This window comes from Erpetoichthys calabaricus, chromosome 1 (assembly GCF_900747795.2).
Source record: "Erpetoichthys calabaricus chromosome 1, fErpCal1.3, whole genome shotgun sequence".
In the NCBI taxonomy this organism is placed as follows: domain Eukaryota; kingdom Metazoa; phylum Chordata; class Cladistia; order Polypteriformes; family Polypteridae; genus Erpetoichthys; species Erpetoichthys calabaricus.
In genome coordinates this window covers 132,507,953-132,520,481 of record NC_041394.2, presented here as the reverse complement: position 1 = coordinate 132,520,481, position 12,529 = coordinate 132,507,953, and the positions used below count along the sequence as shown (strand labels likewise).

The 12,529-nt window shown below is 35.5% G+C and overlaps 1 protein-coding gene across 5 annotated transcripts in view; it reads right to left on the bottom strand.

The window, feature by feature from the left end:
* LOC114650529 (uncharacterized) overlaps window positions 1–12,529 on the bottom strand; it is a 414,437-nt gene that overhangs the window by 157,128 nt on the left and 244,780 nt on the right. Inside the window, exon 7 of one of the 5 annotated variants that reach the window (XM_051934854.1) lies at window positions 6,069–6,179. The exons of 2 other annotated variants lie outside the window; for them this stretch is intronic. In XM_051934854.1, the coding sequence (XP_051790814.1) occupies window positions 6,069–6,179 (111 nt within the window). The remainder of the gene's footprint in view (window positions 1–6,068; window positions 6,180–12,529) is intronic. 2 more of the 5 variants (XM_051934852.1, XM_051934848.1) reach the window with 2 other exon arrangements.

Here is a 12,529-nt window from a genome sequence, read left to right as displayed (position 1 = left end):
TGGTAACTGGATAAAAAAAGTATCAATTTCTATCAAACACGAACAAGAAGAAGACTAGTACATATTTAATATGTTTTAATATTCATAATATACATACTATTTAAAAGTGTAAGTTTAATTGATTTACAGTACAAAATGAATTAAGCATTTTAAAAAAGTATTTACAGTACATACTGTGCAATTCATAAACAAGATACAATTTTTGAACTTTAGTTGCATTCTTGATATATTTAATACATATATTTCTTTAATATTTATATGCTGGTCCAGGCTGAGTCCCTGCCAAATTTGGATTGAGTGAGTTTGAATATGGATAGTTTGGTAGTTCTTCATTGAGATTATATTAAATTGAATTAAGAAGGTGTGCATCAGACTTTAGCATTTCCATTTATCTTACAAATCACACATGTGTGTGGGTAACAAGGAAATTAAATATGAAAATCTCCAATTTATCTAGTACAAGGTCCTTTAGAGGCAGGGCTAATCCAGCAGCGGTTTTGGAGACGAGCACGTACAGCGCTCTAGGATCTCATAAGCGCCTGGTAGTCAAAATTATTTGCTTTTTTTTTTTTTTTTTCAAAAAGATCTTTGACACCCAGAGATTTAACTTCTGAAAGAACATTGAGAGCAGGAGATTTTGTTTTCCTGTTTCCTATTAATTTGAACTTTATGACTACATGTTTAAAAGTATATTTATTCTTATATTTGTAGAAATGTTGCATGGTTTTACAGCTTTTTGTTACTCGTGTTATATTTATTAATCTGTTCAAGGATTATGAGTCAGACATTAGTGAAGAGATCTACATGCAAATGCACTAAATTTAAATGAACTGAAAAACGTGAAATTACTCATTCTAATTTGGAGATGCATAACAATCAAAGAGAAAGAGGAAGGAGTACAGTTGTTGCATGACTCTAACATCAAACTTATAACAGTGGAACAAGAAAGCAAATGCTCTGGATCTCTTTGCTCTATTAGATCTATAAGGCTATGTTCACACTGCAACTCAATTCCAACTTCTCATTTGTACTTGACACAGATCTGTGGTGAGTTTCTCAAAATCAATGACTCTTAGAGGTTAACATTTATCTTACAAGATACTCTTTTGTGGATTTCCCAGAACTCCTCATAGCAGGCCATTTTGTAAGAAGGCATAAAGCACTGCCTTGTTAACTATAACCCTGAAGTTAATTACAAAAAAGCATTAATAAATTAACAATATTTTAATTACATATTGTCAATTTTCTGGTCCTTCGGTAGGATGAAATAAAGTTATGAAAAGTATAATGAAGTAAAGATGATATCATAATTTATTAACCAAATTAAGAATACATAACTCAGATACATATTGTTTCAGACACAACATGCAAAAACAAATGGCACTTTTATAAGGAAAGGTTGTTTTTAATATGACATCACAGTGTCATTAGTTATTTAAGGCATGCAGGCCTCTTTTCACAAGCAAATGGTTGCACATCATTTCCTAACTTTACTCTCTTTCAGACACATAGACTATGCATGAACAGCATATTTGCAATTTGTAAACTGTTTATGAATATATTGGATTTATACAATCTGTAATCATTCCCCCTAGTTGGCCTATACATATATTAGGGCCCCATCTATGATTTGGACTAGCTGGTCTGCCTACCATAGCACCACACAGGAACTCCTCTTTTCCTTCCTGCTAGTCAAGCCTGTTCCTTTTTTGACCCCTAAAATAGTTAAAGTCGTACTTATAAAAATGTTTATTTTTATATAGGAATTGAAATTGTGGGCTCACCTGACAGAGCTGTTAATACCTAACTGTCTATTCTCTTCTCAATAGAAACAATAACATGAAGGACTAAAAAGGTTACAAAACAGAACCCACTTACTCTTAGGAAGTGAAGATCTCTAATTAAACGTTCAAAAGAAAATTAAAAGCTAATTTACTTTAAGTGCATTATGTTTTGGTGGTAAAATGTTGCAAGTCTATAATTACAGTATATAAGTGAATTCCAAAATCTATTTTAATACATTGATTTTTTTTTTGCATCAGTAATATTTTTCTGTCCAAGACAGAAACATGGAATAGAATAGGTTATTATCTTTCTATTTCTGAAAATTCGTACTAATCATTTGCTGTTCCTTATTCTTTGTTGATAGCTGCCTTTATGTGGTTACTTACACATTTCACAATAATGAATATCAGCAGGTTTGATGATTCATGTTAAAATTAATATTCTCTATGTAGACATGTGCGTGATGATGTACTTTCACTTACTGAGCATGCTCCTTTGGTTTGAAGAATACTAGTCCTCGTTTTTTACTGGGATTACTAATCAGTTTGTTTTTATAGAATGCTTTTTACTGAGTGCAGACGCATAGCACTGTGACAAATTTACAGGTACATAAAATTACATACTTTACAAATTACTAATGACATAATGAATACATATTAAAACACAAATTTGTTTAAACAGACAAGTAAACAAAGAAGGTTGAAACTGATTAACATAAATGTACCCCAGGAATGTCTCTCCATTGATTAATTGCTGAGCTATGACCAGCTGACAATGGACAAGAAGAAAACATAAACTCCATTCAGAAGCATCCATGGATAAAATAAACCTCTGGAGGATTCATGGTCAATTACTGTATAACAGAGAAAGTTAAAGATGCTGCAGTGGCTAGGCCACTGGGGTTGGATGATTTCTGGCCAGAAATGGTAAAGGCTCTGGACACTGTTGGGTTGTCATGACTGACATGTCTTTTCAATGTTGCATGATCATCAAGAGCAGTGTTTCTTCATTGGAAGACCAGGGCTGTGGCCCCTATTTTAAAAAGGGGGGTTGGATGGTATACTCCAACTTCTCAGTTCACAGCCCTGCTAGGAAAGCTTATGCCAGAGTACTGAAAACTACTCAGTTATGGAAACTCAGATCCAGGAGGAGCAAAGTGAATTCCTTTCTGCCCATGGAACAGTGAACTAGCTGTTTACCCTCATCAGGATCCTGGAGGGTGTATGAGGGTACACCAAAATCAATCTACTTGTGTTTTGTGGACTTAGAGAAGGCATATGACTGTGTTCCCAGAGGGTTCCTGTGGGTGGTGCTGGGAGAGTACGTGGTTTTGTGACACCTAATAAGGGCTATTCGGTCCCAGAACTATGTTCATTTACTCAGAACAACATCAGTAACATTCTCCGTGAAAGTGGTTTGTCTCCTATCCTGTTATCCTGCTTGTGATTTTCATTGATAGGATATCAAGACACAGCCAGGGAAGGGAGGGTCTCCAGTTTGGTTAGAATTGTGTCACTGCTTTTTGCAGATTACATGGTTCTGTTGGCTTAATTGGGCAGTGAACTAACTTTAGCAAGCATTGGGATGGTTTGTGACTAGTATAGCACCACCAAATCTGAGGCCATGGTCCTCAATAGGAAAAAGGTGGCTGTTCCCTCCAGTGGGAAATGAGTTAATGCCTCAAGTGGAAGAGTGTAAGTATCTTGGGGTGTTGTTCGCTAATGAGGGGAAAGGGGATGGTGAGACAGATAGACAGATTGGGGCAGCGAGCAGTTATGTGGGTGTTGTTTGCTAATGAGGGGAAAGGGGATGGTGAGACAGATAGACAGATTGGGGCAGCGAGCAGTTATGTGGTTGCCATACACATCCGTATTGGTGAAGAACGAGCTGAGCCAGAAGGCAAATCTCTCAGTTTTCCAGTAGATCCACGTATCTACCCTAATCTATGGTCATGTGCTTTATGTAATAAACAAGAGAAAAAGATCACAGGTGCAAGCAACCAAAATGAGCTTCCTATGCAGGGTGGCTGGGCTCTTCCTTAGTGATAGGGTAAGAAGCACAGATATCTGGCTCAGAGTAAAATAGTTGACCATCTGAATTGAAAAGAGAAAATTTAGATGGTTCGGGCATCTGACAAGGATGCTTCTTGAATGCCTCCATGTGGAGGTTTTATGGTCACAACCAACTCTGAGAAGAATGCATTGAAGACACAAGGCTTATATATTATATGTCTGGCTCAATGAGACTATGTAATCAGGGACAAGTAGTTCTCATCTGTCCACTCTTTAATTCAGTGCCACAATTAATTAAGAACAGTATTGAAGAAATGTCACTTGGCCTAAAAAAACTATATAGCTAGATATTAACTGCATACAAGTGAAAAGGTATGTTGTTATATTTTCTAAAAATAGTTCCCAATTGAAGCATGTAAAATGAAAACGACACCATTTTTTAACTGCTGAATATAATGATGGAGTACTGGCAACTTGAGGTGGTTTTTGAATATTTATGCTGGTGGTAATGGCGTGATCATGCAGTTAATAATGTATTAAGGTGCATAATAAACAAGCAGGGGAAGGGTCCCAATGGATGTTTCCAGGAGCATGACCAAATGCGGGGTGAGGTTCTTCATTGAATTTCCCCATGGCACATCTGGCCTTGCTGTCAACACATTTTTTACCTGCTGATATTGATTTCAAAAATATGAACTAATCCACACAGGAATGGGGACTGAGAGCTTAATGCAATTTTTCCAGCCAATGTGATAGGATAGAGTGGTCAGCAGTATCAAAGGTAGCACCTAGGTTTAACAATATAATTACCATAAAATTTTCTTTATCTATATCAAAAGATATTAGAATTGCGTTTACAACACAGGTTAGTGCCTTTCTGTACAATGACCAGTACAGAAGCCAGACTGGATTATCTCAAATACATTGTGATGTGTAATGTGAGAATGAGGCTGCATGTACTTTTGCAAGTATTTTGGTATTTAAAAAGAAAGGATACATTTGAAACAAATCTATATTTATTAAGATTATTTATTCTAGCTCTGATTTTTTACAATAAAGATCTGATAACAGACACTTTTAGTGCATCAGGAACCGTGAAAGCCAGTAATGAACTATGGACAATGCTAAGAACTGGGGATGCTAGAACAGCCATTGAGCTTTTCTCCAGTTAGGTTTCATTTTATGAAATTATAGGTATGACTTCCTTTTTTGTTAACATTTCTAAAGTGGTGTGTGCAAGGTTACCCTGGAAAGAAATCACATCCCATAATACTCCCTGTACTAAATGTCAACACATAACAGGCAAGTAAATATGTGTGGGCTGTTACCACTTTAGATATTTTAACATAATAATTGCAGACAATTTGTTGCACAAATACTACTATACACTATAAGCCTGTGCATGCAAAGCCACATACTTTACATTTCTCCAGTTAAGCTGAGAATAAGGAGAATAAGGATGAGTGATCAGTCAATGATTTTTAATAAAATAGAAAATGATGTTGTACTGTCATCCAGGACTGGTTTTGGAACACTTACGCCAGTGGGACAGTTAATAGTATATTCCTCCCTTGAATTTTCCAAGTGCATGATCAACATACAGGGTGAGGTTTCCCTGTGGCACAATCACAAGTTTGCAACATGATTGCAGTTGGACAACAAAAACCTCTTAGGTCCAACCTTGCTGTCAACACATTTCTTTACTTACTGACATTGATAATAATAATAATAATTCATTACATTTATATTTAATAAATACAAACTAAGCAACACAATAATGGTATCTGAATAAGGATGAATAGTCAGTCTATAATCTTTAATAAAAGGAAAAATGCTTTTTTAACCTTCCACTAAAAGAATTTTTCCCTTTGGTGGCTTAGATCATTTTCGGATGTACTGTACATAACACACTCTTTTATATACTGTATAAACAATCACTGTTGGAGATATTTAACTTGTGATGTCTCTAATTCAGTTCTGCTCACTTTACACTCCACACATCTGTTCTTTACATGGACATTAATGTTTCATGTCTTGTAAAGATAATTCAATATTTTTTAAAATTATTATTATAGCTCTTTCCATTTTGTTTCACAGTTACTCCAATACAGTCTTTTACAAGCAGCTATTATGAGACATATATTCATGATATTTACAGTTTATTTAATTTGAAGGAAGAGTTAGAACTATACAAAATGAGGCAAAAGTATATATCATTTTAAACGTAGCTTAACATTGCATTCATAGTAGATTCTGTATTGTTGGACTCACCCAGCACTCTTACACTCCTGTCCTCGCTGTACTGTGAGTGGATCTCCAGGCTCATATTCAGAGTGTAGTCACACCTCACTTGAACCTCAGTCTCCATCCCTGTAGCTCGACCTCCTAGCAGTTCATGTCCATTCACAGACATCTCACACTTGTTATCTTCTGAGCTTTTTAACTTGAACGGATGTGAATCGTCATCTCTGTAGAAATGGCAGTGAGCTTCGGGGAATGTTTGAGGCAATTCACATGTCAGCGATACTGCTGTATCTTTTCCAGTTATATTAGACTTTGCACTCAATTCTGGCTTACCTAGATTTCCTGAAATAATTAAATTGAATAACAAATACGTAAAGTTTCAATGTACATTTTTAAATTAATTTTCAGCACATATATGGCAGCTATTAAATTTTATATAGGCCTACATCAGTTCATTTTCAGGACACTTTCCTACTGAGAATAGCAGAACAGTAAATACAGTGAAATCAGGATTTAACTGTAACCAATTTATCAGTCCTCTGGAGAGATCTTTGCTTAGCATCTTAGAATATTATATCCCTATCTAACCTTGAATTGAAGAAGACCAGTCCACCATAATTGTCATTTACACACAATTTCATTCCCAGACTTAAAAAAATTTATAAATCTGTCTGTGTAAAGAAATTTGAGCACCCAGGAAAATGCCCACATGAACAAAGCACTCACCTCAGACATGAAAAATCAACACAGCACTCACCTCAGTCAGATTTTTCATTTTTTGCTTAATAGTATATATTTGGAATGTTAAACTCAACGTTTTTACAAACTGCATCAAAACAAAGGACCAAAATGGTAAATTCCAAATTGTTGTCATGTACCATTTGATACATGGCAAAAACTAATCTTAATCAACCTATGAAGCTTTCATTAAGAATGAATTAAGATGAACTACAGCACCCAAAGAAAACAAAGATACAGTATATCAGGGAGAACTATACAATTCCATACAGGCAGTGACTGTGCCAGAATCTGAACCTGGGTCCATGGAGCTGTAAGGGAGAAGTGCTAACCACTAAATCACCATACCACTCACTATTTAAAAGAAAAACAGTTGTTCACAGAATTGCCCAAAGCTGCATAAATTTACAATAATGTGGTAAATTTGTGACAAAGCTATGACTATGTAACTTCATCAATCCAAGCATTTCCTAACCCATTTATCCAGCTGAAGGTCATATAGTGATGGTATATTTTGAAAAATGTAATACTATTTGATCAGCATATTTTTTATATTTTTGTTAATCTTTTTGTGCAGTTGTTTAACCCACTTCAACTGGGCTGGAAGCTAGCTTTATGCAGCTACTGATGAAAATTTTAATAAATTATTTTTTTTAATTATGGTGCTTTGTCATTTTTTGAAAATAGTGACTTCGTTAAGATATTGGGAAGATTTTAAAAATGCATGTGCTATTTTTTGCATATTATATTTCATTTTTAAAGATACATGTTTCTGGTGGAATATTTTTTATGAAACAAAAAAGGAAGCATTTGTGCCCAGGATGTCTATTCAATGAATTCTCCCTCACTGAACTCCGTAAATACAACACAACATCATTCACTCTACTAGAAAAAGGTCAAACTGTTCTTTTATAAATAGAGAACACAATTAGGAAGCAAAAATTGTCTAAGCAGAAAATCACAAAGTGCTTATAATATGAAACAGATCGATATCCATCCATCCATCCATTTTCCAAGCCGCTGAATCCAAACACAGGGTCACGGGGGTCTGCTGGAGCCAATCCCAGCCAACACAGGGCACAAGGCAGGAACCAATTCCTGGCAGGATGCCAACCCATCGCAGGACACACACAAACACACCCAGCACACACTAGGGCCAATTTAGAATCACCAATCCACCTCACCTGCATGTCTTTGGACTGTGGGAGGAAACTGGAGCGCCCGGAGGAAACCCACGCAGACACGGGGAGAACATGCAAACTCCACGCAGGGAGGACCCGGGAAGCGAACCCAGGTCCCCAGATCTCCCAACTGTGAGGCAGCAGCGCTACCCACTGCGCCACCGTGCCGCCCAGATCAATGTCATTAATTACAAAAGTAAGATAGCCATCTTAAGTGACATCCTGTCCATTCATACAGTGAGTCAAAAAGAACATTAAAGCTGAATCTTTGGAGTGTCCAGTTCATCTCCATTGTCTTGAGATCATACTTCAAAAACCTACTTTTTTTTTTTTAAATGTAGGCTTTATATTAAAATGATACAGTACCTTCACCATCCTGCTCTTGTGCTGTGTGATTTTCTGTTATTGGCAGGATTTGCATTATAAATTACTTGTAAAGTTAAAGCATCTTATTCAAACTATAGCAGCCATGCAGGAGATGAATAATAGTAATGAAATATATTGTGTACTTACCATATATGTCCACTGTCACCTTCCTACTGCGGTGTGATGTCCATTTGTCATTATTTCTTATGACTTCAATTTCACAGCTCACGTTCACTTGAGTGACACTCTTTACTGATCTTTGATCCAATAGCTGGTACTTAGACACAGTAATATCACAGGTTTTTACACCTATGGCATATGTCTCTGATCTGAAAAGTGATTCATTCTTATAAAAATGACAAAATCCTTTAACTGGTTGATCCCCTTCACATCTAAATTGGACTGATTCCATCTTCTGATCCTCTGTGCTCACTCTTTTGATTTCAGCTTTCACTGGAAAAAAGTAATAAATTATGAAATATAATATAACAAAAAGAAGATAATAAAAGAAATGCAAGAAAATAACTTACAAAGCAATGAGTACTATTTTGAAAATAAGGGATTAACATGATTTATAAATGCTGAGTGCAATTCTAAAACTTTTATTTTCCTCGCTGTATTGGTGAGAACAGCTGGTAAGATGCGTGACACATAACTGATTTGACTGACATGACTAACTATTAAAAATGTCATCTTTTCTAAGATGTCTCAGTCTTTACTGCTGTCACTGTCTAACACTTTTACTTCATAAATTCATCCTTAGAGCAACATATGATGTGACCTGAACATTCATATGAGGCTTCAGTATTTGTCTTGTTCATTTCTTTGAAAATCAGGAACACAAACTATTAATATATGGCTGTCATGTCATGTCATGTATTGTAGTCCTGTTAACACTATTACAGCATATACTTAAGTGGACAAATTTATGGCATTAAATAACACTCGGTTACAGCAGTCTAATTCTAATTTGAGTTCAAAGCATCAAACGTAAAGGTGTTATTTAGATTTGCTAAAAAAATGACAATGATATAAAACACAGCACTAGTTCAACAAAAATTGACAGAAAGGTTAATGGAATCTTCATGGATTCAACAGTTGAAATCATGTATTTATTTCTCATCATCATTATACAGTATTTTAAATAAGATTAAGATATTGATCCCAGTAGGAATAGTAAGGGCTTCATAAAAGGACAGAGACTTCTGCTTGGGTCTGGTAGGACACATAAAAAAAGAGTCTGTGTTGTTAAGGGCAAAGGGAGTCATATTGGTGTACACAATCCTCTATCTTCATAAACAGAAGTGTGAGACAGGTTCCTAATTGTGGGACATCTTCAAGGCAGAGTTTCAAGTACTTGTCCAGAAACATCTGGAGTTGCCAAGAAGCATTAGGAGATGGTGGCTCCTCAGCCAAGTTAAGGAGTGTTCTAGAAGGAGTATTAAGCAATGGAAGACCCCATTGTAGCTCATCAACAGACCAAATGTGAGCAGATTTAAAAGATGAAGAATGTGCACAAGTGAAGGCAAGCATGGACCACGCTATATTTGTTATTTAGGTGATGCAGCATTATTTGTTCTTCAGTCCCTTGTCCCTATTGCATTTTTAGGTATTTGTATGGAAAACCTTTATAGGTAATGTACATGCAATGGAATAATATGGAAATGTTCAGTCTAGTCGTAGTTACAATTACATTACTACATACCAAGCTCCTTCACTATTACTTTCAGGTTGTCACTTTTCTCAGAGGTTTCACTGTTGATAATATTTTCATAATCACAACTGAAATGTAGATAGTTTTTACTCTTTACACCCACAATACCCAGCAGTTCTCTTCCTCTTGCAGTGAAGTCACACTGGTTACTGTCAGAGCTGACTGATCTGAATGGCTCTGATTCATCTCCTCTGTAGAAGCGGCACTTCACACCAGAGAGACACAGTGGAGCTGAGCAGTTGATTGTGTGCTCACGGCTCAACATTTCAATAACATTGGGCATAATCACCATTTTAGCCTTCTGAAGCTCGCAAGTATTTCCTGTAAGATAAAGGGAAAATTACATCTGCCTGTAGTGTTTGTTAATTTGTTTGTTTGTTTTTTTAGCATATAAAGATAATTTCTTACCCATCATACACCACACTTTATAGAAAAAGTCAATGCTAAAAGCATATATATAACTTTCCCCAAAATTAAACCCAGTAGCATTACACTATAACTCATAAGAAGCACAAATAAAAAGGAACAAGCACATCTTTCTTAATTTCCGGCTTGTAATAGTTTACAAAATACCAATAGACTTATTTAAATATTTGACTTATTATGAAATCATCAAAGAATGCTCAATGTAAAAAAAGTTCTGCTTTTAAAGTTCTGCAATAAAAATTTTGCTTCTTACAAAACTAGCACTTTCATAACATAGCAAGAAATACTCATGCACATTATCCATCCATCCATTATAAAACCCATTTGATCCAATTTGGAATTTCTGGGACTGATGAATATAGTGGCAGCACTGGGTAGAGGCAGGAAGCAAACCTGAATGGGGTTCCAGTCCATCACTGGTCTACCATTAGTTTTTCTGTATTATGGATGAAGTATAACACACAACTTATTTTAATTACCAATATGTAACAAAATCCACTCTTTTTAAATCCACTCTTTGACCAGAACTATTACATTTCTTCACCTTTGAGATGTTTCAGGGTGTTATGTTTCCTTATCTTCTTCGTTGTCTGCACTTTCTGAAACTAATTATTAATTGACTTTCATACTTGCTGAAACCTGATATTGAAAATGAAACTTGCAGTATTTATAATCATATAATTGCATTGTATTAAGAAGATTTATAATGGGGACAGGAAAAAATTCATTACACACACACACACACACATAAATATATGTATATACACACACGTGTGTATGTACAGTATATATATATATATATATATATATATATATATATATATATATATATATATATATATATATATATATATATATCTATATATACACACACACGCATAGTAAACAGAGACAAATAAAAATTTTGGCCCCCCTGTAGACAAACCCCATATAACTGAGTTTAAAAATACAAACGGTATTCAAGCCTAAATCTTGACCATGCAAGAGGCGGATCTTCTTTCTTTATGGACTTTTGGCAGGAAAAGGTGTATCCAGATGGACAGACACTGGAAGTGACATAATTGTTATCAAAGCTGTCAATCTTCGAATTGTATATTGGTTTGGTATTGCGTCAGGTGTCTTATCTTCTGCAGGGGCCTCATTGCATATTGCACTGCTGTTCACTTTTATGTTGCTGTTATGGGACTCCGCAAAACTGGATCACGCATTTCTGCTAGAAGTGGTGCTATTCGCCTTCTCCTGACTATCTGCAAGGTCATTCTTACTTTCAATGCGCTATTTCAAATGATCATTTTGGTATATTTTCTGATCTGTTTTTAATACAACAGCATCTTTTGCAACTATCTATTTTTCCAAAATTTGTTTTGGCTGCACCACTGACCATCTATGTGGACTTTTTGTTTTTTGTAACAGTAACAGTAACAACAAATGCACAATCTCACACTTGGTCTGATCATGCCCCACCCATATCAGCCAATCAGGACTCCTATTTTTCTTTTAAAAGCTTTATATTTAGGACTGATTGAATAGGTTTACAAACATGAGGATCAAATTGGGGAAGAGGTTTTTGCTAGATTATAGATTGCTATGAGTGCATGTACTGTCAGTAAAAACTTAAACTTTTCCTGCTTTACAGCATGTTTTCCCCCGTCACATATGCAAAGTCCCCTTTGCATGCAGTGCCCCAGAGTGTGTACCAAAGTCACTTTGATGGTAATTCTAGCCATGATGGGGGGCAACACCAAATGTTTAAGAGTAAGGCTAGAGTGTCTGAAGAAAGAGTGTTCACCAAATGAATGGATGAATGAAATTTTCTTTCCCTTTATTGCTGTTTTTTTTATTGCTAGCAATAAAGTCACAATTCAAACACTTTGACAAGGTACTATATGACTAAGGGCTAATGTTAAAAGCATAATCCTGCATGATATGCACTGAGAGTTTATTGCATTAATTTAAACACTTCCTCTTTCATAGTAACATCCATATGTCTTATTAGACCTCTCTGAATATGCAGTTCAAGTTTGTTTCAAACTGAGCTTTTTTTCAGTTTTTCTCGATTGATC